This window comes from Perna viridis, chromosome 13 (assembly GCF_037379345.1).
Source record: "Perna viridis isolate PV_CMFRI_1.1 ecotype Kerala chromosome 13, ASM3737934v1, whole genome shotgun sequence".
In the NCBI taxonomy this organism is placed as follows: domain Eukaryota; kingdom Metazoa; phylum Mollusca; class Bivalvia; order Mytilida; family Mytilidae; genus Perna; species Perna viridis.
Genome location: NC_142457.1, coordinates 12128603 through 12153820, shown reverse-complemented (window position 1 = coordinate 12153820; position 25218 = coordinate 12128603). Strand labels below are relative to the sequence as shown.

General features: G+C 33.8%; 1 protein-coding gene and 1 pseudogene across 1 annotated transcript; both read right to left on the bottom strand.

Annotated features, from left to right (window-relative positions):
- Window positions 1-417: 417 nt before the first annotated feature.
- LOC148599608 (uncharacterized) lies at window positions 418-3048 on the bottom strand (annotated as a pseudogene).
- Window positions 3049-5374: 2326 nt separating this feature from the next.
- On the bottom strand, window positions 5375-23636 carry LOC148599607 (chitin synthase chs-2-like). Its single transcript, XM_088558540.1, has 15 exons — window positions 23574-23636; window positions 22702-22815; window positions 21144-21405; window positions 19933-20423; window positions 18562-19514; window positions 18145-18247; window positions 17005-17177; window positions 15953-16032; window positions 15490-15598; window positions 14339-14492; window positions 13518-13728; window positions 13185-13385; window positions 12356-12750; window positions 10858-11482; window positions 5375-8002 (listed from the first exon to the last, which is right to left on the bottom strand). The coding sequence occupies exons 1-15, from the start codon at window positions 23634-23636 to the stop codon at window positions 6483-6485; spliced, it is 5454 nt and encodes a 1817-aa protein (XP_088414666.1). The 3' UTR covers window positions 5375-6482.
- Window positions 23637-25218: the final 1582 nt, after the last annotated feature.

Genomic DNA, 25218 nt, shown 5'->3' with positions numbered 1-25218 from the left:
TTCGCCTCCTGTCTTATTTTTCAAAAGACTGCTACTTAAATCTACAAACATATTTGTAATTTGAAACCATGTACCTACCATTCCTATGGACAAAAACAAAAATCAAAAACAAGAACAAAAAACAAAACACACAAAAAAATCACTCATCATGGAATGCATCTCAAATTAATTTGCGGAAATCACGTGACTTTAGAAAGAACTGGCTTCCCAGCTGTACTCGTGCTTAGTTTAACCCTATGAGATACGTGCATAATAGAAAAAAAATCGTTTGAGTGCGAAATACGGATCAAGTAGCATAGATAGATATTTTTATTCTCATAAACTGAACATAGCTATAGAGAAGATAACAAAACAATATAATATATGCAGTAAATGCTGCATGTGTGGAAATACACACAATACATACAATATAATATGTTAACCAGGAGGTAATAGTTTCGAAGAAATACATTTGATTAATTTACATAATTTTTCAAGCTCAACAGTGTTTTCTGATGACATGATGCGACAAAAATTTAAAATACTAATACGAGTAAGATAATCTGTAGACAAATATTTACGACGCTCGTTTTTAAAAGCATCACATGACATAATGAAGTGGAACTCGTCGCCTATATTAGTGGAGCCACACAGGTGACAGGATCTCTATTCACGTGGAATATTCTGCCATCTGCCCACCTCCACAGGTAGTCGATGATTTCCACATCGAAATTTACTTAATATGAATAGGAAATTAAATGGTAATATTTCAAGGTAATTTTCAAACTTAAATTCAGTCTTGTAAATTCTGCAACATAATGACTTAGATGAGTTATTAATATCTGATAACCACTCTTGTAAAAATTGATCCTTTAATTTTTGCTTAGGTGACTCAATTATCCATTCTTTTGCATACAGTTGTGTATTTTGCCAGATATTGCTCATTCCGCAATTATCAAAAATACTTTTAATATAACAAACCCAATTGTTTTCATACCCGTAATTCATATGTAGAGTAATCTACAAAGAATAGACGATATCTTATTCTCACTGTTATTTAACCGAATCCAAAAATCTACCATTCTCAACTTGATCTTAATAGAACGTGGATATTGACCACGCTCTCCGTATACCATATAATTAGGAGTTGACTGTTTTAGTCTTAAAATGTGTTTGCAAAAGTACAACTGTATTTTTTCAATTATATTTATATTTTCAAAGCCCCATATTTCACTTCCATACAATAATATAGGAGAAATTGCCTTGTCAAACATATCAAGTTGACAACTTATTGATAAATTATTAAATCTGCATTTTCTAATCACGGAGTACAACGCTTTCATAGCTTGTTCTCTGAGGTATTTTCTTGTAGCAAGAAATGAACCATTACTAGAAAAAATGATACCAAATATTTTGTATTGTTTAACTATTTCAAATTCTCTTCCATTTGTATAAAACTTTAATTTTTTTGAAACTTTACCTTTGGAAAATAGCATTACTTTAGTTTTATCAACGTTAATAATCAGCTTCCACTGATAACAATATTCTGAAAAAGTATCCAAAAGTAGCTGCAGATCAGTGCTTGACTCTGCAAGCAATACAGTGTCATCTGCATATAAAAGTAGAAATAATTCAAAATATAAATTCAACTCTATATCAACATCTGTGCTAATGGTCATTAGACCATCCAGATTCGAGTTTTCCAAATACTGTTCTAAATCATTAAGGTATAGTGAAAAGAGGAGAGGATATAGGTTTTCTCCTTGTCTTACGCCAATTTCACTAGAAAAAATATCTGAGGTCTGGTTATTATATCTTACACGGGATTTTACATCATTGTACATGTTTCTTATAACCCTAAAAAATTTACCATCTATATTATTTAAAATAAGTTTATGTAGTAAAGAATTTCTATGCACGAAATCGGAAGCTTTTTCGAAATCTACAAAAGTAACAAACAATCTCTTTCCTCTAAGACGAAGTAGATCAAACAATGCATATGATGAGAAAATATGGTCAGTAGTTGAATATTCTTGCCGGAAGCCTGCCTGATTTTCATTTAAAATACTTAATTCTTCTGTAAAATTACTCAATCTTTGATTAAGAATCGACGTAAAAATCTTACCTAGACAAGACAATAAAGTAATAAGCCTATAATTTTTAGCCTCTAAAGTACTTCCTTTGTTCTTGTAAATAGGTATTATATTCCCTATCAACCAGGCCTCCGGCAGAATACCTGTGTCGAAAATTATATTGAAGAATTTTTCATAAACTTCTATCATAATGTCCAAAGACGAAGCTATATATTCATTAATAATTTTGTCTTCTTCTTGCGATTTGTTATTCTTCACTTTTTTTACTGCAGATAAAATCTCATCTCTAGTAATAATGCTACTAAGAGTCTCATTAATGGACTCTAAATTTAATCTACTATCAATGTCATACTCATCGGTGTGATTATTCTTATTCAAATCTTTGAAAAAGTCAAACAAAACTTCAATACTTATATCGCTTTTTCCTGCATATTCCCTTTTATTAAAAATTTTCCAAAACTCTTTTGGATTTTTACTTTTCATACATTTCATTTTCTGTCTTAGTTCTTCATTCTTTTTATTTATACTCTTATTCATAATATCTTTATAAAATTTCTCACTTTGTCTTAATCTTTCTTTAAATAAGTTTAATCCATAATGTTTAAAAAGTCGATTAGCTTTTCTAAATTCTTTTCTAGACAATCTGAGTTAAACCATAATTTGTCATGTCATCTAGTAAAATATTCGTAATTTCATTTGTGAAAAGTTCTACTTCATGCTTTGGTACATCATCTAAATTATCACTTGGTAACAATGTAAGAAGAGAATTAATTTTTTGCTGATTTAAATTACTCTTAAAACTATTAACATTTTCAGGATTCCATTTCTTAATTCTCACTCCGGAACCTTGATTGTCCTGTATAGTATGATTAAACTTTGACTGAGCAATATTTATTTCTAAACATAAAGGAGAATGAACATCTGAAAATAAACTTGAAAAATCTAAAACTTCAAAATCATTGATACATTCTAACATACTTGATGTAATCTATTACGCTGTCATGTTTTGTTGTGACTCGACCGACTATGTCCTGAACTATTCTACCATTCAATATAAAAATCTTATTGTTTTTACAAAAATCAGTAAATTTTCTACCGTATGTATTTATAACTAAATCGGGATTATTTCTAATCCTTGATAAATTTAGCAAATCTAATTTTGAAACATCAGTATAATCAATATCTATTTCCGTATTGTTATCAATATAAAAATTTCCAATATCATCATAAAAATCTTTTAAACTTGCCGTTCTACTATTAAAATCTCCAAGAAGGAAAATAATATCTGTTTTTTGGCGAAAACGTTGAAATTCAACTTCTATTTCATCAAACGCATCATCCGATGCATATTTCGTATTAATGGGTGGTATATATACAATACCAAAAATTATATTTTTTTCTAAACCATAAACAGTTTTATCTACTTGAAACCATAAGACAAAATCTGATTCAGATTCTAAAACTTTAATATATTTTTCAAAGTATTTTTTATAACCCAAGGCTAAACCGCCTGATCTGTGTAGTGAAATTTTATGCCTATTTTTAAATTTAAATATAAAGTCATCGCATTCGATCAAGTCACAATCATCAAGTCGTGTTTCGGTAAAACACAATATATCAAATTCTTTTAACAATGACCTAAATTCAGGAAATTTCAATCTAATTTTAAGTCCACATGCATTCAATGACAAAATGTTAACGCTGTTATGACTGTTTTTATTTACAAAATTAGGGTCTATTGTTGAGGTACTAGACTGTTCAATATTGATCGTCTGATCTTCGGTGAAGGTTGACCGCTCTCCATGGTTGTCCTAATATGACTGGTGAAGAGGTCTCGACGGGGTCGTCCAGAGTCTCTAGTTTTCGGTCGTGCTCCTTGGCCTTCATATCGTTGTCGCATGTTGTCACCATTAATGTCATTTGTTTCCATTCGCATTCTATTGTGTTTAACAGAGGGGAAAACTTCCGTGCCATCAACATATAATCGATCTCGTTTAAAATGAGCCTTCTTATTTTGACGTCTAGCTTCTTGAAATTGTGGCCATAATTCTTTTCGTTTATCGTTTACTTCTTTCGGAAATTGTTCGCTTATTCCGTAGACGGTCCCCTTAAGCTCTTTTGTGGATTTTCGGACACGCTCTCGCTCCTTAAAGTTTTGAAATCGGCAAACAATTGATTTTGTCGCATACTTAACATTTCTGCTTCGATCTTTAACCTCCTATTCTTTTCCGATATGATAAGCCCCTATTTCATCCATTTTCAATTGTCTAAACATGAAATCGTCAAGTACTTTTTCTGTGTCATCAGAAGATTCATATTTGTTCGGCATGGGAATTCCGGTAAAAATGAGATTTTCCCGCATTGATCGTGTTTGAAGGTCAATGTGTCTATTGTGAAGTTCTTGTAAATCAGTTTTCAATTGACTCATGTTTTTGCACATGTCAAAATTATCTGCTTTAATTTCTGTTAGTAAAGATTTTACTTCTCGGACTTCGGATTTACTATATTCAAAAGTTTCGTTGATGATACCCTTCTCTATATCGTCTTCTCTTTTGGTAACATTTTCAACAGTTGTCGTCAGATTTTTAGCGGTCTTGTCAAACAAGGTAAGTTTTTCTGTGAGTGAATCAATGGCCGACAGTTTATCACAAATATCGTTGAGTTTCATAGATAAATTGTCTAGTTTTGTGTCTGTATCTCTTGCATCGGTCTGAAAGTGATTTTGTTGCATAGGCGGTATCAAACTGTGTGGTGTACTAGTATAGAAACCGACACACGGAGAGGTGGGCGACTGATGATTATTTGGAGGAGGTTTTCGAGGCGGGACAGGCAGCTGTTGGAATTGCTGGAATTGTGGTATATACTGCTGTTGTGGGATTGTAGAATCAAGCATTGCTGGGTTGGGGCTAGACATTTCGTTAGTTTGTGTATTGATCTTTTCGGGTTTATTTACATGTGGTTTAGTTGAGTGGGTTTGGTGAGCACTATTCGATTTCTTATTTGGTTTTTCATCGCTGACATTACCCTCTGTTTTTTTGCTTTTACGAATTTTCTTGGCTTCATTTGGCTTAAACTTAGGTCCCATTACGATCCACAGATATCAGAAATGATAGAAAACACTAAAAAGTTCATTATAAACAGCTTTCACAATATTTTTTTTTCCTTTGTTTATCGGAGAGAAAAAAAGTCTGTCATTTTTTTCCACACATGCGCAAAAAATTGTTTTATATAGTATTAAATGTAAACGTTTTGGTATTGAATATATAGGACAATGGGTTTATTAGTTCATCCATAAAACCAACGAGTTTTAAAATATTTATTTGATAAAACAAGATACAACTGAAGGCTTGTACAACTACAACTACATCTATGGAACATGTAATATCAAAATAAAAGACTTTTTTTGTCTCCTTATTATAAATGACAGAAAGATACAGAGCGAAATGAGTTCTACATGTACATACAATTTAAAAACACTTTTAAAGGCTTCCGAAATATACAGCATATTTAAAGAATATTGTGGGGTTTCGATTTTTTTACGGTTATCAAAAATGTGGTCTTTAACTGCGTGTCACTTTGTGAAAAAACAATAAATGTCATTAGGCGATCAATTTGCAAATATTCTTCACGATTCATGTGTAAGGTACATTTGAAAATCTGATCACTTAATCACGCAATTTACACAACAAAGAATGAAAGCGTGTTATTTACAGAATATCACTTTTATCCTGAGCCATTTTCACCTGTAAATGGTAACACATATGGATATACACAAAATATATAGATACACGCATAACTCGCATCACAACACGCACGTACAAAAAACAGGGACATATTGACAAAAAAAAAATGCATGTTCCAAGCAATTAAAGAAAAAATAACTTACCAGTATCATAAACTAAATAAACTTCATAAATACATAATACATGTATGTACAGACAACATATTGGAACTTCGATATTTAAAACATTCGATTCGATTATTCTTTTTCATTCATCTTTCGCATTCATTTTGCATCAAAGCACTTAACTGCATTCATACGCGCTTTCAATCGTAAAAACTGGGAAAAGAGAGAAAACTCTTAGACTATCTTATGCATAGCAGACATACCCAACATTTAAATGCAAGTATAAAGCACCAAAATTGAATATCTATTTTCTAATATCATACATTTATAAATATCAACATAACAAAAAGAATGAGTTTTGCTCACAACGATTTAAGTACTTCTCTATCAAAGAATCAGGCAAAATGTGCCTAAGATGTGGCACATGGAAAAAAAAACGCCCAGGTTTTATTGCATCATTCAAGTATTCATAACTTATAACCACAAGAAATAACAATTAAAATGTTTGTAAAATTTGTCTTTTAAGTATTTATGGGTCGAATGTAGTGGGACTGTATTAGAAATCAAAGTTGAGTGTCGCCTGTTCTTAAGTCAGTAATGTCCGAGTCTATTCTTGAAGTTTTGATGTCTCTCATTTGTGTAAATTGAGCAGATTTGTTTGCATTTGCACTCTTTTTAACAAAAGTATTATCATTGTCAGTTGGATTATCTTCAGAGTCTGAAACAGAGGAATCGCTATCACTGTTTGCTTCTGAGGGAATAGTTTCTGCAGTATCGTAAATGTTTTCAGGTTTCGACACTTTTTTGTTCTCAATCACAGCTGTTGTTTTGTACTCAGTTGCTGCAGAGGAAGCAGGCGGTGCGTTTAACGGGATTGCCGGTTTAATGTCTTCCGGTTCCAATTCGTCACTGATTATGTTCAATATTGGTTCTGCATAACTGTTTCGAGCAGATATGGAGCCAAAATCCGGAAGTGATAGATCACTATTGGCCCTTGACATTTTGCCTATACTTCTAAACCACGAACTTCTCTTATCGTCCTCTGATATTGTGTTTAAACTTGTTCTAGACTGGCCGAGGACTGACCGTAAGAGAGAGCCCCATTTATCTCCAGAGTTATCACCCTTAGTTGACCTGGCTATACGTTGCCACTTGTCCTTAATTGCCTCGGCTTTCGTCAAAACGCTGTCCTTATTCTCCTTGTTTGCCTGTAGCAATTCTATTGCTCTATTGGCTTTTTTGCTACGCTTTCCGCTGCCCTTACTACTCTTGCGACGTCTAACGTTATTGTCTACACTTTCCTTGTAACTGCCATCGGTTTCAAGATCTTTAGCCAAATCAAGGAAATTTTTGACAAATTTTCCACCAAGACTCCCAGATTGGGGCCCATTGCGACGTCTATGTCGTATCAACCTGAATACATTCTTACGCCGCTTCATTTTTGGGGAGTCGTCCATTGTAACACTACTGTCCTCTTCTCCGTCGCTTCCTATCGTCGATATTGATTGCGTGTCGTCGTCGTCCTTTAACATCTGCATATCTTTAGCTAATTCAATTTTGCTAGAGATATCCATGTGCACAACCTCGTTTTGATTTGGTTTCATACAGTTTACTTCTGTCGAGGCCATTATATGCAGGAATGTACCAAGACGATGGAATATCATAGAGATGAATTGGATAAATAGAGCGATCCCAAATACGGCCATAAAGAACAGGGAAATGGGCTCGAGAGACAAATCTTTGCCATCCTTGTCCTTACAAGGTAAAGGAATCGTTAGTCCAGTATCAATGTGTATTGCATTTGAATACTGCAAACTGAAAATTATAATTATAAACAATGCATTCATCATGAAAAACATTAAGCTAGCCTTGTTTCTCAGCTGAAGAAGATCAGATTGCATTTTCTTTTGTTTTTGTTTGTCCTCTTGAAGTGGATAGAGATACTGTCGGATCAATTCTTTCCAAAACTGTTTCTCTTCTTTATTGATGTATCTTATCTTTCCATGACCTATATCGGGATCGTGGATCCAAACTGGCGTGTCTTCCTCGTGTGGAAGAGCTTTCTGTTGATAAATTGGATTATCTGAAATGAAAATAAGTAGGGTTAAGGAATCATTGATATTTTTTTATCTTAAATGTACGAGATGTGCAGAGACTACAGTAATTTCGTCTACATCGATTTGTTTGTAGACGTGTGTTTGAACACAATTTCCTGTTTCAGAGCCATTACACAGTCCCTTGTCTAGAAAGGTTATGTAGGGGAACGAAGGGCAATGACAATACAGCAAGCTAGAAAACAACAAAACAAAAAACAAAACAAAAAAAAAAAAACAACAACAGAAAACAAAACAGAAATCTACCTGACAGTGTTCATTCCAGACCGCGCCCTTGCCACTGGCGCGGATATACATGTATTATGTATGGAGTGCTAAGTGTGGCATGTGGGCCCTACAGGCGCACAATACTCTGAATTTCTGGATTTTTTTCGGTACCGTACCTGGATGTGTTTCTGTTATATATAGCGCCAATAGCTTGATGTTGACCGTAATAGGAGAAACTAAAGTTAAACTTTTCTGGTCAAAACGACTTAGCGAAAATGCAGGCGGTGCCTGTAATAAGGGGACAAGATCGTTTCCTCTAACCCTGCTGATGGCACCCATAAATGACAGATAAGCCGACTGACGTAAAACAAACGGAACGGCCAGCGAACCTGGAGAATTTCGAGTAAAATGGAAAACTGAATGTCCGTGGGCCTGGGTGGGATGTAATCCCGACAAGAACAGAAAATTTCTAAGTGGAGCTGCAACATCAAAATGAATGACTGTTTGAATCGACAGAATGCCCTAATAAATGAACAATATCTACTTATATTTTTATATTCATTTGAGGTGTATACCTCTTACCTTTATTGTAAAAATGAAACTGTAAGTTAGTGTATACCTGAAGCTAATTTATTTATTGGTTGAATCTCTCCTGTTATCTTAACATGACCACCTATCATACTGCCAAATTGGCTCTCTTTTATTTGAAAAATGATCCCGTTTTACTATCGAGAGAGCCACTGTGCAATTTTCTGGAATGAACACTTATATCATGTGATTTTTAGCAGGGTTGCCTTTTCCAACCAATTTTTATATACCTCTCGTACTCAAAATACTATGAAGCCGTTACTTGCAAACCTGTGATTTTACGTCATATTTAGTTAACGAGACGGCTTGATCAATCGAACGTTTTACTACTTCGACATGCTAAGCTGTTTTAATGAGCTACATGTACATGTAGCTCACAGAAGCAACAGCCTATACATGCATGTACACATGTATGTTGCATGTCATCCCCCCGGACACAATATTCCGACTCGGACCCACCCAGTTGTCACTATATCTCCTACATGTACATGCTATGCTCTTAGCCGAGAAGAGGTGACTACAAATTGTCAGGCTTTTAGTGTGACTCGGCCCCAGAAAAAAAAACCCATGACCTTCAACCCTCAGAGCGGGCACGTTACTAACAGACCAGCAAGATGGTCACTTCCATACAAGGTATTGAAAAATGCAATGAAAATGCGATTGAAAGTTTAGAGCTTTTCCAGTAGATATACATGTAATGGCTACCTGCAATTCGTAAATATGATAAAATTCACATCGTTACCCTGAACATCATGTCGTACATGTACAATAAACCTGTTATTGTTGAACAAATAAAAATGTATATCAAAACAATATAAAAGTAATACGATAATTCAACGTATCCGACAAAGCTTCCTCTAAACGTTGGAAAGGATCTGACATTGCTGCAAATTCATATAAATATAAGAATAGGGGAGTCTAAGGTAAGTATTTTATATCAAACCATCCGTTTGAATTTCTATCAATAATTAACCATTACTTTGTAGTCTACGAATAAGAAGTCAAGTCTTTCTCTCACCCACGTTCCACTCATTTTCAACACCCCAGACAGGCTTACAAAGTCACCCTATACAGGTAGCTGTTATTCACAAAATAAGTTATCGCCCCTTATTGACATTCCAGTGGAGATAGGATTACTCCCGTATCAAGTAAAAGGTATCTAATTACATTAAATATATTTCAAAGTGGTTTGTCATCATATTTCAATATTTACCATTTGATAAGAAAGTAGGCTTCAAAGTTCGTTTCAAAATCTAGTTGTCTGACCACTAGCGTACATGAATGTCATAAAGTAGAATGTTCCACCACTGTCGACATTTGGCGGTTTCAGTATTTTTATGCGCCATTCAAAATTATGTGTAATTTCAATATACAAACTTGACCAATTTTCGTTAAAGCATATGAAGGTATAGCAATGCAGCCTCAAGGGCTCGTAGAATATACCTAATTTCAAAGCGGAGCAAGAACCACGTAACTATTGGTAAAAAATACGATTCCTCAAATAATGAACATGTTTTTTCCCAAGTTTCAATTTTACTATATTTTGAAAGCGTGTAAAATCAAGAATCAAGAAATGAAAAAAAAAATAATGTACAATGTAGATGCATACATTCTTTTCTTGAAATTTAAGTGGGGTAAACGTCCCATTTACCCGCCCCGAATCCGCCTTTGCTGGTAGTCATGAAAACTGATACATGTAAACCAACGCTTAAGCTCATTAAGACTTAATTTTCAAATAAGAGATAGGGGTCAATTAATGATACAAATTAGCTTAACCCGGATATTATCACACTTTCACACAAAAAGCTCAGAAACTGCATAGTTAAGACTCCGTTTTACATATATCATATCACAAAAGCCTCCAAATCAATGTGCTTTTAAACAGTCAGGCAAAGTGTGAATACTATTACACACTTTATTAAACAATTTTTTTGGGGTTAAAATTGAAAAGCTTACTGGACGGGCTTTAGATGGAATACGACCCCGGATCCACAGCCTTCACCCCTTGGCTTAATTTAAGGTAACTTACATCTCACGCCTGGTTCATTTTGCTTCTTTTCGCTCTCTTTTCGTACAATGTCTGATGCGTCCATATCATTCATTGGTTCATTTTCAGTGATATTTTCTTGATTGTTTTTGGACAAAATAGCCTTCTCTAAACTTTCAAATTTCGTCAATAATTCCTCGAATTTCTTTTCAGTGTGATCAACAGGCTCTTTGGGGCAGCACAAACATTTGAATAAGTTGCCAAAGGAAAAGGCATAGTCACTGGTCTCTTCTGATTTGTTGTTCGAAAACTTGTTCAAAATGGCGACTATTTTACTATCTGGCTTCTTTTCCTTCGGTTTGTTGGGTTGTGCAGCAACAGCGTTTTCTCTGGTACCCCATGACACAACGTGAAGGTTACAAATTGAGTATATCATCAGAAGCATTGACATACTGGGAATAAGAAGGAAGTAGAGGGCGCCATGCAGCAAACAGTAGAATTCCTGAGGATGCAAGACAGCGGAAATGACAAACGTCCCGACCACGAAGATCATAAAAATTGTCGTTGGAGAGCAGATTCCTTCTTGTTTCATTTCCAATCCCAAACCGACAATTACAACCATCATGACTAGGGAATAAAGTAGTGACAGTACTCCAGCAAATAAAAGCTGCAAATAAATGAAGAGAAAATGTAATAGTTTTGTACAGTATTCATTCAGTGCATTTACTCTCAATCAGTTAAGGTAGGAAGTGAATGTATAAGATGGAATTGACAAACAAAGTAATGGACAATAAAATGAGGCAGAAGCAAATTATAAGATACGAAGTAACAAGTTTGTCTGGCGGGATACAAATGTACATGTCTAACACTTATCTTTTAAAAGTTGGGTGTTATTTCAGGTCGTGATAGACCTGGAACGACTTGTTTTTGGACACGTCTGCTACACTTGAACGGCGGGCGGTGGGGGGGAGGGTAGTTCCGATTGGCCCCCAAATCGCCTCCTTTCAGACCGAAAGCAGACCCTCGGTGGTCTTAAGGTGCGAGTCCGTATATATTACCGTTAAGAGGACTTCCTTACATATTATTAACATCATGGTCAATTTAAAAACCCCTAAACGATAATACAACTCATAGCAATGTTGTCTCAGGAACATACATTTGTAACTTCATAGTAATTGAAATTTATGGTATATTTAGTTAACATTTTAAAACATTATTGGACCGGTAAAGATAATTAAAGAGGTAGACCTAGGGTAAGGGACACAATTCTTACAAATCATTGGAACGTTGTATTTACCATTTTACAGCAATCTAATGTAAGCATCGAAGTAACTCGGACTGATTTCATTCTGTTACAAAGGAAAGCTTGAAAGGCTTTGGTGAAATTGAATATGATGCAAACATATCACTGATTAAAAGAGTTATGTCCCTTATCCTAGGTCTACGTCCTTAGAACACAAAACTTTAAATACGCAGCTTCTTAGTGTACATTGTATGTAATTGTATCATTAAACAAATATATTTTCGAACATAAACATACCTGCCATTTACTTTTCATTGTAAAACAGCTGATTAAAAATAGCAACAACGGTCCCAAATTGATACCCAAGGACGTTTTTAAATCGATTTTGAAGGCACTGTTGAGTGCTCCTACTATCAGGAGGAAAATTGTTCCTGGTGTTACCATTGATGACAAAAACAACAGTAGTTGGTACATTATATAAAGACCGGAAATGCTTTCATTTAGTCTAATAACGTTTTTCCAGTCGGACAACAAGTCCATGATATTTGCCATTGTCGAGGGTGACCATCGACGACGCTGATTGTAAAATTCGTCAAATCCTTCCGGTGCATAGGTCAGGGCATCTGCTGCAGCAGAATATTCTACTCTGTATCCCTGTTGAAGTAAAAGTGTGCAGAGCCAACGGTCTTCGCCTAAAAGTAACAGAAATATGTGTAGTTCTAAAATGTTTCACACGGGATATCATTCAAAAGTTTTCAAACGTTGCAACATCAATGCTCCTTCAGGGGTAAATCTGCAAACGATCAATTGCATGAAAGTACAAGTTTTTTTTTGGCTGGGGCAATGTCGGTTTTGTGTATTAACTTTATATACATTACGTACAATGTATAAACTGTAAATACATGTATGTACAATGTACAGTGTATTAACTTTTACAGTACATATATATGTACGTACAATGTATTAACTGTACATAAATGTATGAACAAGTAATTTAGTTCAAGTCACAACTGAAAAGAATATGTTGAAAACTGCATTCGGAAGAGGAAATATTTTCCAAGGAAAATATAACCGGGTGAGTCTCAGAAACTTCGAATGATTTCTAAATTGGGATTTTCAAACTTACCTTGATCATATTGAACGTAATGTCTAGCTGCAGACGACAATGTTGTATATTTCCTCATGACATTGTCGTCCATCAATGCTGACGCTCGGAACAGGGAAAAACATCCGGGACTGCAAAGTACACAACCAATCATATGTTCTGTAGCTTTTTGTAACCAATGACTGACGGCGTACTCAAATTTCTGGTACCAGATCATAGGACCTAAAGTAAAGCGATAAGATACTGTAACAGTTTTACGGAATAAAAATATATATTGTTAGCCAAATAAAATATGGAAGTGATTTAACAAAACCAATGGGAAAATATGAGTAGAAATGAAATACCGATACTGACCTGTTCCTATTGGGTGGATTCTTCCACAAGCGGCACCGACTTTGTCATTTTTCTTCATCCTATCGACCAATAATTGTACAGCTGATGGTTTGAAGTCAACATCACCGTCCAGAGCCAATATAAACGTGTTGTCAGCCAGCGTTTGCTTTCTGCGGGCATCCAGTGGCTCTGACAGGAGTTTATAGCCAAGTAAATAGTACATATACATCACCTATGGAAGGGAAAAATATTATCGCTATAATACTCGAAATATGCATGCATATGGCATACAATCACGATGTTGTCATTCTATAAGTTCGAAACAGTGGACAAATACCCGTGAACAGTTACATGTGTAGTTTCGTTATTATTTTACAACACCGACTGATAATTAAATGTAAGTAAATCGAAATGTTTCGAACAGTCTTGTTTTGGTTATGTGACCTTTACGGGAATTTTTGTGATTTCCATTCTGAATACATTAAGTCGGCTACATGTACATTGTTTACAGTAACATGATATACATGTTTGTGGTGTATACCAAATTTGACATCTCTGTCATACATTAGTCTCTTTTTATTGTTACTTTTCCGCTAGGATTTTTACCCATTTTATTGAAGTCACTTATATCTGTAAGTTTGTTTATCATACACAGGGAAACATACTGCATTCCATACTGCGTGTCTTAGAACAAACAGTAGATGTCTGTATTCAGGATTCAATGTAAAGTGTTGATTTAAGCACCAAACATACATCATGTAACTTGTCACATTAATTCAATTTGTTGTTGCACCTGTACGCCTGTTTTTAACTACAGCATACATGTATTTCCAAACACTAACCTGGCTCCATCTTTTCTTGTGTCTTATTTTTGCTTTATCTTTCAGGTGAACACTGAGTTTATTGTTTCCAGGTAAAGTCCATTCGAGTCGCCCTCCATATGGTGTTGGGTATTTAGTCGGTGGTGCGATTTTCATATTCACCTTGTGAACTTTGCTACAAAATTATTATAAGTTGTAGAAATACTTATTACGAAATACAATGTACTGTGATATAATGTGTCATTATAAAAGAAGCGATTTTCTTTGCATCAACACATATGTAAAGCACTTTTAAATTTGGGATGTACGTAGTGGGTCTAACAGACCAATTAAGTATCTGTCTTTGTAAGAATCATGCAAAATCTGAAAAATGTAATACACCCCAAAAGAGGCTACATATTTTTATTTTTGTAATTAAGTTGTTTTATGGGCCTATACTATGAAATATGTAATTATGCTTTCAAATCTGCCTGCACTTAGGAGATAATCGACATTGAAAATACAGTAGATTCTATTGTATTTGAGGGCCATTTACAAAGTTATCTCCCTTAATTTTGAAATCTACAGTGCATTCTATAGAATTTTTATCTCCTAAGAGCACATATTATATGAAAAACCACATGTTAATTTCTGTTTACTATGACATTTCAAACAAAATATCAAAAATAAAAATATTAATCACATTTTTCATGATCCTTAGCACAGGAGTGCTACTTAATGTTTGAAGCCAAACAAAATCAGATGAAAATCTAACTTTCAGGGTAATTAATTTCGAACACTTGTATAAATCTCTGTGCAATACATAGTTTTTATTCGAATTATTTTAATTGATGAACTATATTCGAGTACTTCTATAAATACATCTGACAAGCTTTCAGGATAAAATTCCGAGCGAATTGAGTGAAGTTAAAACATTTGTGGTGTTGAATTTGTGAGCAATCAAAATTTCATTGAAACAAAATTACATTGTACTGTTTTTTTCCAATGTTTGGGGTTGTGTACGCCTTTTTTTTTGGTTCCACAACTATAGTTCCGTAACATATTAACCTTGCAATTAAAGAATTAAAAAAAAGATTGATTGATTGATTGTTGGGGTTGAACGCCCGAGCAGCAATATTGAAGCTATATTCACGTGATAATACAAACTAATAAAAAAAAACAGGAAGGCTTACCTAGCAGCAGTGTCCATTACACGAACCATCTGTTTGACGAAACTATTGGCTTGATATTCATACTCGTCGTCTTCATGAGGTTCAAATGCGTCGTCGAAAAATATGTGAGCTGTAAATGTAAAAAAATAGAAATTATTTTCACTCTTTTTGCTACAATGTTTATATAACAAAAACTGATCTATGAACAAATGAAGAATTCTATGATTTTTTTTATTTCTATGAATTAGTCATTTATGTTACATGTCACCACAGGAAGTATTTTAAAAATGTCTGGATTAATTCTCTGATACAATATAAAAAAAGACAAATAAATGATGGGATAGAGATGAAATATACTTTCTCTGAAGAACTTACAAGATGATATGAGATGTTTTGCCATTGGTGTCAAGATCACAAAACACGCCAATATGCACAATATAATTAAACATACAAACACACAATAAACTAATATAAAAATACAAACCTTCAAATTCATAAAAATCGGGATCTACAACATCGAAAAATTTCTGTGCATTCTTTCTGGCGCATTGGTCATTATCCAACCTATAATGATTGATTAATTTTCTTTATTTCCCCCATTAATGATGAGTTACATTTTATATACATAATACTAATTTACATACAAAAGGGACACAATTAGTTACAATATACACAAAAATAAACAAACAATTGACATCAAATTAAATCATATATTACAAAAAAAAAATAAAATAAAAAAAAAATAAAAAAAATCAAGAACAAAAATATCTATGACATTTGAATAGATAGTTGCCCAAAGCAGGTTTGAATTTGAGGTACATTTTATAACGGTGATCTGCCATGCAGTATAACAGGTGTTTCCACACATCGGATTCTAGAGTTTCTATGAAGTCAATAATAATGTATTACTTGTGAAATCATCTACATAGGCAGAATGTATACAAAAAGGATAAGCTTAGTTACAATTCTTATAATAGCATGAATTATGAGACAAACCAATATGTTTTAATTGTATACAATCAAGAAATGACCGGATGTATAATTGAGACAGTATCTGTTATTATATACATAGGCACTGAACTGACATTGTTCATCCCGGTGGGGTTGTTGTCTCTTCAACACACATGTAGTCACCATATCCATTCTCCTTATATGTACAACGTAGGTACAAATTTAAACCGTTACAATATAGCAATACCTAAGAGACTACAGATAGTTTTTTTTTCAGGGAAAGATACAGAAAATTCCAACGGGGGACACGCTGACTCTGCTACGGGGGCCCGCTCCAGTAATTTCTACATGTAGTTTACGTGTGTATTTCTATACATAAATCAACCAAATGCAAAGTTTTCAAGCAAATGGAGGATCACCCCCTTGTTTGGATCCCTTTCAAGATTCCATCTTCATCCTTGTGATCCACATTGCACATGTATATGGATTGTATTGAATATATTTTTAAACATACACAACGAACATTAAATATCATGAATACATACGAGTGAATTGTGTTTTACCAATGTTTAACATAATTATTACCTGAACAACGATTTTAGAATCTGTTTCATTTCTTTTTCAGTTTCATGCCACATAGTAGCACAAACATATATTCTTGGTGTAGTGTCCTTCTTCACCGATGGTCTGTTGTTATTAAAGAATCCAGCCTCTGTTTTCGCTAGGGGACTGTCTGGAGGCATAAATTTCAACTTCGACTGCAATGAAAAAAAAAGGAAATTCGAACTCAATACATCTAATGTTAAATAAAGTAAAGTTAGACTTAGTGACAACTTCGTTTTATACAATTTGGGTTGTTTATATTCCGGGACAGGAGGTACGATATACTTTGTTTTAGCAACACCGGTGAATTCCAGCACTATTGTAAGGTCGTTTCAGGTCATGCATGCTATTTGATATTATTGGTATTTGCATTTAGTACATTTTTATGTTCGTTGCTCTTTTTAAAGAATAACAAGGATTTAAAAGGGTTGTATACGCTTTTAAGACCTTTCATGCTAAAACAATATTTTAAGTAAAAAAAAAATATAGGTCAGAGGGCTCATTTTTGCGATACAAGCATTTGAAGTGTTGTCGGGAAAATGATTTTCCATATGCTTTGATTTAGTAGGTTTTATCTATTGAAACCTGGAAAAAAATAAAGATTTCATAAAAAATTATTTTGCGGTATGTTTAATAAATTTTTGAAAAGAAAAGTTGGGGTTCCTGAACAAATAATACTTATGCTATGAAATGGATAAAACCAGAGGAGTCCGAGCATAAACATGAGCAGCGAACATCCTTATGGCACACTATCATAGAGATCCAATGACATGTCTGATAAAGTTAATATATCTGACGAAAATATAAGACAATAGCAGAGATGATTTGAATGACATATAATATGAAGCAAATGTAATGTAAGGCTCTATAAATAGATACACTAGTAAACTTGGGGCGACTTATTACCTTCCATTGTCTGTGTGGCGAGTTGTCCATAAATGAACAAACGGAACTGCTCGGCCGTTTTCCATACTTATGTGCATTAAATGAGAAGTTCCGGTTAATATTTGCCGAACACACACTTCCATTCAAAGTGAAGACGGATATTCTTTTGTTTTTATTTCATACTAGGTTAATTTCGTTCGAATTATAATTATGAGGACTTTGTACTTTATTACGAACCTTGCCAGATCCTCTCGTGTCTCGGTCCTTATCATCGCGTCTTCTGTTCAACATCAAAGACTGTTCTAGGAATACTCCACAATACAATGGCTGCACGAATAATCTGAAATCAAAACAGAGAAATCAATATCATTTTGTTTCCAGTGCCAGTAAAATTAGATGCATTCAGCATTTTGTTATATCACGAATAACATACTATTTTATGATTCGAAACGTATGATATAGGTTTTATATTGTTTAATAATACGGTCTATACAGAATTTGAAATACATGATAAAATGTGTATTTTACATTTGTATATTTGACCGATTTCTAATGATTAAGAACATTTTCGTTGATTATTTATTTCTAACTAATAGGTTTCGCTCTTGTGCAATTACATATTTTAGTTAAAATGCATTTCATGAATTGAATTACCTTTCAGTTTGTACTAATCTTTCTACCCTTGGAATCCAGATATGGAACGTTACCCACATAAAAGACAGCCACCATGCTATCACAATTGGAAGCAGGTAATCCGATATTAAATTTTCCAGGAAATCGTATGATATTCCATGCAGATCACATGACCAGAACAAATAATCCGGCATAATATTCTGAACGTTCCCGCCAGTTTTCCATGATTCACAGTTACCCATGAAAACACCCGCCATGATTGGAGCAACCAGCATCAAAGGTAATGAAAAACTGACCACTTGTAGCATTATCTTACAGGCAGTTTTTGAGAATGTATAACAAAAAAGACATGAAAGAACTTGTAGTATAGCTACCCAAAACGGGTCGTTGAAGTATGATGTTCCTTGAACATTCGGAACGTATAATGGATATACCATGTGTGGGCAATCTGTTGCATTATTATTTCCCCGAAAGAACATCACTGAAAGACAAGACGTGTTGAACGTGCTCATAAGAGCCGTCATCAATAGCAGGGTGAGCACTATTTTCCACATACTAACAACCACATATATTTTTGTACGCATGCGTCGAATATTTCGCTTCAGTTTCTTCAGTTTCTCTCCAAGTTTACCAAGTCTAGTAAATTTGTTGACATAGTTTTCCCACCATCCGAGCGAAATAAGGATCAAAGAAACAAAAATACCCCAACTTTCTATCGTCTTTTCTCCACGAATAAAACTCAGTGCCGGCCATAATGTCAACACTGATATTTGTATTCCAAGAGCAATGGCATCTGCCACGAAAATGTAAAATTTACGTCCACTCTCGCCTTGAGAGTCAAATAACTTGAGTAATGATGGAACAAAAGCCACACCAAAACACAAAAATAATCCTCTTATAGAGTCTATTGATGGAAGCACGTAAAAACTGAATATACATACTCCTATAGACTGCAGAGTTTCCACAACCAATACCTAAAAATTAGATAAAAAACCCGATTTAGATCCAAGCCTTTTTTCTTAGAAGATACGTGTAATATACAGTCATACACATGCATGTCTTAGCGGATACCTGTATATAGCAATAAACCTATCTTAAAAGATTTGATTGAGACGTCACTATTTCATTCTATTTTGATTTAACTTGTATATAAAGACCCCTAACTTATTTGACCATGATTTTGGTCTCTATAGGAAAGGTAACTTAAGATAAGTTTCGATGTATTATGAAATAACTTTGAACAAAAAATGTTAAAGTGGGTTTAAGTTAATCGGGTTCGTACATGTCAAGCGTGTTTTGAATCAATCAGCTAAAAAGCTATAATAAGCTACAACTATAGGTGCATGTGTATATAAAGTACGTGAAGTCAATCTTCTCATAATCCAAACTTACAATCAACATTATTGGTAGTGTTGGATTTCTTGTCTTCTTGAAACAAATCCGCCATAAACTTTTGCTAAATGTAAACAAATATGGTGTTGTTATAACGATGAAAAGCGCCCACAGCCATCGCACTTCAACGTTCTGTGAAAGCTGAAACTTTTCCGTAACTGGTTGATCAGGTGGAACTCGCCGACATTTTTTCACAATTTCGACTCCATCTTTAGACCTCGTGATATCACAGTCAAGTGTCACATTCTTATTTACGTTTGAAGTAATGAGCAATAACGTGCTTTTACTAAGCATTGTCATGAGTATAATAAAAACGGTTAAAAAGACGCTTGTGATCACTTTGATAATCTTTTGAAAGATACTGATGTATGCATCATCGATTGTTGAGTCATTGTCTCTGTTTGTTACTCGGAACACATTCCACTTTGATATCCCAGTAACAGGTGGCTTAACATCTGATTTGTCAACTATTGGTTCTCTTTGCCTAAAATGTACAAATGATGTGTTTATTGAATTTCTTTATTCAATAAGGTTTGCATAATGTTTTAACGCTTAGACAAAAGTCAAAAGCTGAATTAAATGAAGCCAACGTTATAATTGAGACTTACAGATAAGGACTGAAAATGTCAAGCATATGCCGCCATTTGTTTACAACGGGAAGCTCACTAATTATTGTTCTACCAAATTACCACGAAACTTTGAGTAAGAATTTGTTGACACTGAAATCAATAAAGTGAAACTCGTCTGAATCGAACCCTTAATTGATCAAAACTATTGTTTGCTTAAGGAGGTAGACCTAGGGTAAGGGACATAACTCTTGAAATCAGTGATATGTTTGTATCATATTCAATTTCACCAATGCCTCTCAAGCTTTCATTTGAAACAGAATATCAATCCATGTTACTTTGATGCTTACATGAAATTAATGTGTACAAAGATGAATACAAACGTTTCAATGATTTGTAAGAGTTATGTCCCTTACTTTACGTCTACTTTCTTAAAGCAAGTGTTTAGTTTAAACAGGTTCAAAACATATTGAAACTTATATAGGGACTTTTGAGTTTTCAAAGATTTCCTGGACATAGAGATTACAAAAGCTTTAACTGGCTTTTCATGCTAATATTATTTATATAATCGGTTGCTTAAATATAAGAGTTACATTGTACGCTTCACTATATATATATATATTCTTTAAACTCACGTAAAGGTATATTTTGGCGGGTACGTATTGTATTTATTTTCCATTTGTGACTGCGCTTCCTCTACGGCAGCTGCTTCTATTTGCCTGGTAAGAGTTGATGCTCTTGATCCGCCATCTTTCATATTATCACTACTTGTGTCACTCCATGAGTTATTGCCATCTATGTTTACTGTGCTAAGTTTACCCTCAAAGGCGGGGTTAATGACTCCGACTCCTGTTTCCATGGTTCCTTCGAAAGCTGGGTTAATGACTCCATTTGGGATTGTTTTCATCTAGTAGTTAATAAGAAACACACAATATAACTATAATAAATAAATACAAATGCATAAAATTTTACAACGAATGAACACAACTAATATGCCTCTAGTGTAACCTCCAAATTTGCATAGAGGCAGTGATTAGTACTGGGTGTGTCAGAGGCGTAAATGATATGAAATAGCGAATAAACCTTCTGCGCTGGAGATTAATCATACTTGTTTCTATAGTTACGCTGTGATTTTTCCCATTTCCTGATTTACCCCGTACAGGTGTATCACACAACTAGCTTATTCAATGTAAGGTCTGTCATACAGGATGTAAAATGTTCAAAAGGTGTGCACAACTTGCAACGCTTGAATCTGGTATGCTTGCAGCTAATTTGCATGAAGAGGCGGAGTTTAGAAGTGACTGGGCAGATGTATTTTATCTTTAAATGACACGGGATGCCTTAACAGCATGGGACAAAATTTTTTTAAGGATGAGGAAATGTCACTTCTTAGTATTAAATAAAGTATTTGCCAAGTTAGATGTCAAAATGTTTAAGTCAGAAGAGTTCTATAGACAAAATAAAAATAAAAAATATAAATAAATAAAAATAAAATAAAATAAATAAATAAAGGAATAAAATTATATATATAAGAAAGTAAATCAGAATTTTTTACCATTGTAAATTTTCTATTAGTACACTTTATCAGGTGTGTTTTCATTACTGATTACATGTAAGAAGCAAGTGAAGTTGTTAAGCGTTCTGTTTTTATAAAGCCTTCGCACGCCTCTTCATTTTAAAAACGTCATCACTTGTAGATATGTATTACGTCATCTAATTGAAATCGCCCAACATCAAATGAACTAATTTACATATTTGCTTATCACATGATTAAAGAAAATACACTGTTACGAATCTATTAAAACTACAATAATTATTACGTCGATTTTTATTAGCTTATGTTTCCGTTCATCTTTGATGAGCGGTTGTTGCGTATGCATGCATGGCGAAGTAAAATAGTATCCCTTACTCAGATAAAATAAAACGTTTCAAAATATAAAGTGTTTTATGTAAACAAAGAATAGTATGGAAATATTTGAAAAAAAAATGTTTCGGAGGAGCTCATTGCATAGTGTAGTAACTCGTCAACTCACTCATAAGCTTCAAACGGTCTTCAAAAAAAAAAAAAAACCCTTTGGTCTGGCAGTTTGTGAGTCGGTTTCGATCATTCATCGATTAGCTCCTCAACAGCTTTTATTCCTATTTCATCATTTTCAGTGAACAATGTAGCATACAAAGAGTGCCTGTATGTACTTACCATTACTTTGTCGTTTTTCAACAAATCTTGTGTACTCGTATAACGTTCATCCTCCATATCAGGCAGAGATATGGTTCTGTTCTTAACCGTACCGTCAATATCTTTATGTGGTGCTACGTCCTGAAATATGAGAACAAAATACGTATTGGTGAGGTGTTACATCCTGGTACAGCAAGCGTAATAGTTTATCTGTAACTTAAAAAAAAAAAAAAAACAAAAAAACAAAAAAAAACAAAAAAAACAAAAAAAAAAAAACAAAAAAAAAAAAACACAAAAAAAACAAAACACAAGAAAAAAAACCTGGCAAATAATAATAATAATAATAATAATAATAATAATAATAATAAAAACAAACCAAATAAACAAACAAACAAACGCACACTGTACGATTATACAATACAAGTTCATCAGACGGATTGAAAACAGCCCAATTAATATATTAATACGTTAAATTCCGCTATAAATCGCCACATTCATATACTATGCTACAAGTACGTGAGTAACAAAATGTTCAATTTTCTCGCCTAAGAACTTTCACATTTGTTTTATGACAAGTAACGCTGCAATGGTTTTCTAACGTAGGGCGTAAAAAAGAATTTTTCCGAGACACAACTTAAGACATGAACTAGAAGTATTCAAATACAAATAGATTTTTACTATTTCCTTTCTTATATTTTCATTAATTTATTAAAATTGGGCAATTAAAATGTGAAAAAAAAATATTAAGAATTATTTGCAGTTCAATCTCAAAACTCTTGGAATGTACGGTGTCAAACTTCGTAATGCAATTGTCAACTTGTGATATTATTTTGAATGTTTAAGAATATTTAGTACATGTAGATGAAACCCCGTCTTATGAGAGCTATAACGTTACTTACAAATCCTTTGTAAATTTTGCGCAACCTAATAGGAGTCCAAGTCTCTAAAGACGAAGTGTCCATTATTATACAGAATCAACACATCATTGTCACGAAACATATTTTTGATTTGCTTGTTTATTCCAAATCAAGTAAGCAAGTGTGACCTTAGCACCACTTGACGTGTACAAGATAGCACAATCAAGCTCGACCCTTAATTTTCTTAAAAGCGCTAAGCGGCTCAAGTTATTCAAAATATTCTCATGAAAGAGATGAAAGTTAATGTAGAATTATTTACCGTATTGATAAACAAGAAGATTTTCTTCTCTGAGTAAACGATGCTGCCTCCTTAGAATGGCATCCGGGTATCTTTGACGAAGATAAAACCCGGATTAAGCATCTCTTACCATGACCAAACAAACATATGTAATGGATGTATGAACATGAGACGGGAAAGGCGTAACGGATGTTAAAACAAACAAATTAGTTAGTGATAAGTCTATCTGTGTCTTCTGGTACTTGCTGGAATTTTTCTATTTGTGTAATTGCATCCTGATTATTTCATGACATTTTCGGGGGCGTTGTTTCTAAATAATACCATTATTGGGTAGTTCATTAGTTAAAATAGTATAGGAATCACAAAAATGTTTTTTACCATTCCGAAGTATCAAATCATATGCATCCTTCCTTTATTATGTCACGTAATTGTCTACGTAAGAAAAGAGGCACACATCAATGGTTTAAGGCGAAACTTGCGCGTTTTTAAATACACTAGAATTTGAGTCATGGCATTCAGTAGAAATTAAGAAAAAGTACATAGTAGGAGACTAGAAAATTTATAATGATTTTATTTAATACCCTCTTATTTGTATGCACATTTGAAATGATTCTTCCAGACTGCATACAAATATTTCAAAAATTTGAATTTTTTGTCTGAATTGGAAGTCACTACAATATACACTGAATACTTTGCAATGTCATTAAGGTAAAGTCTACATTAATGAAGGCCGACCCCATTTTTGTTATCTTTTCGGACAAATAAATGTTATGACTATGCGTAGGAACTATTTTATATTCTTTTTGTACTTTATCACGAAGTGAATGGAATAAAAAGTCATTGTGGTAATATTTTACATGCCAACAGCATTGATTCATGGTCGGAACATGAAGTAAACTTGCTATGTAATAATCTAACATATTATTTTCTTGTTCTTTCATTTGTTTACATGAAGCAGTAAAACGACAGTATCAAACCATGCATGTTTAGTTCCGCAATGGATATACAATTTGCATACAGATATTTTTTGTATAAAGATCTTACTATACATTGTACATTTGATTCTAATGCTGCTGATGAGAGATAGCCCCTTAGGAGACGAGTACAAAAAATCGAAAATTCCATTTATTTTATTTAATGATTGGCACCTAAGTTTTTGCTAGAATATGAAGCTTTTAACATTTTGACCTTTCTATCAAATATACAGTCCTACTAGTGTATACTATCCAGGTCACCTCTTTGATTTTGACACAGTTTATTGTACTGCCACCAAAATGCTTGCCGTTACAAATTACTTCTTTATTTTAAGATCCTTTTATTCTTTTCTTAAATTAAATGCCCGAATTACGTATTTACTGCATGTGTTCTGTGTTTTTCTTCGGGTTCTGC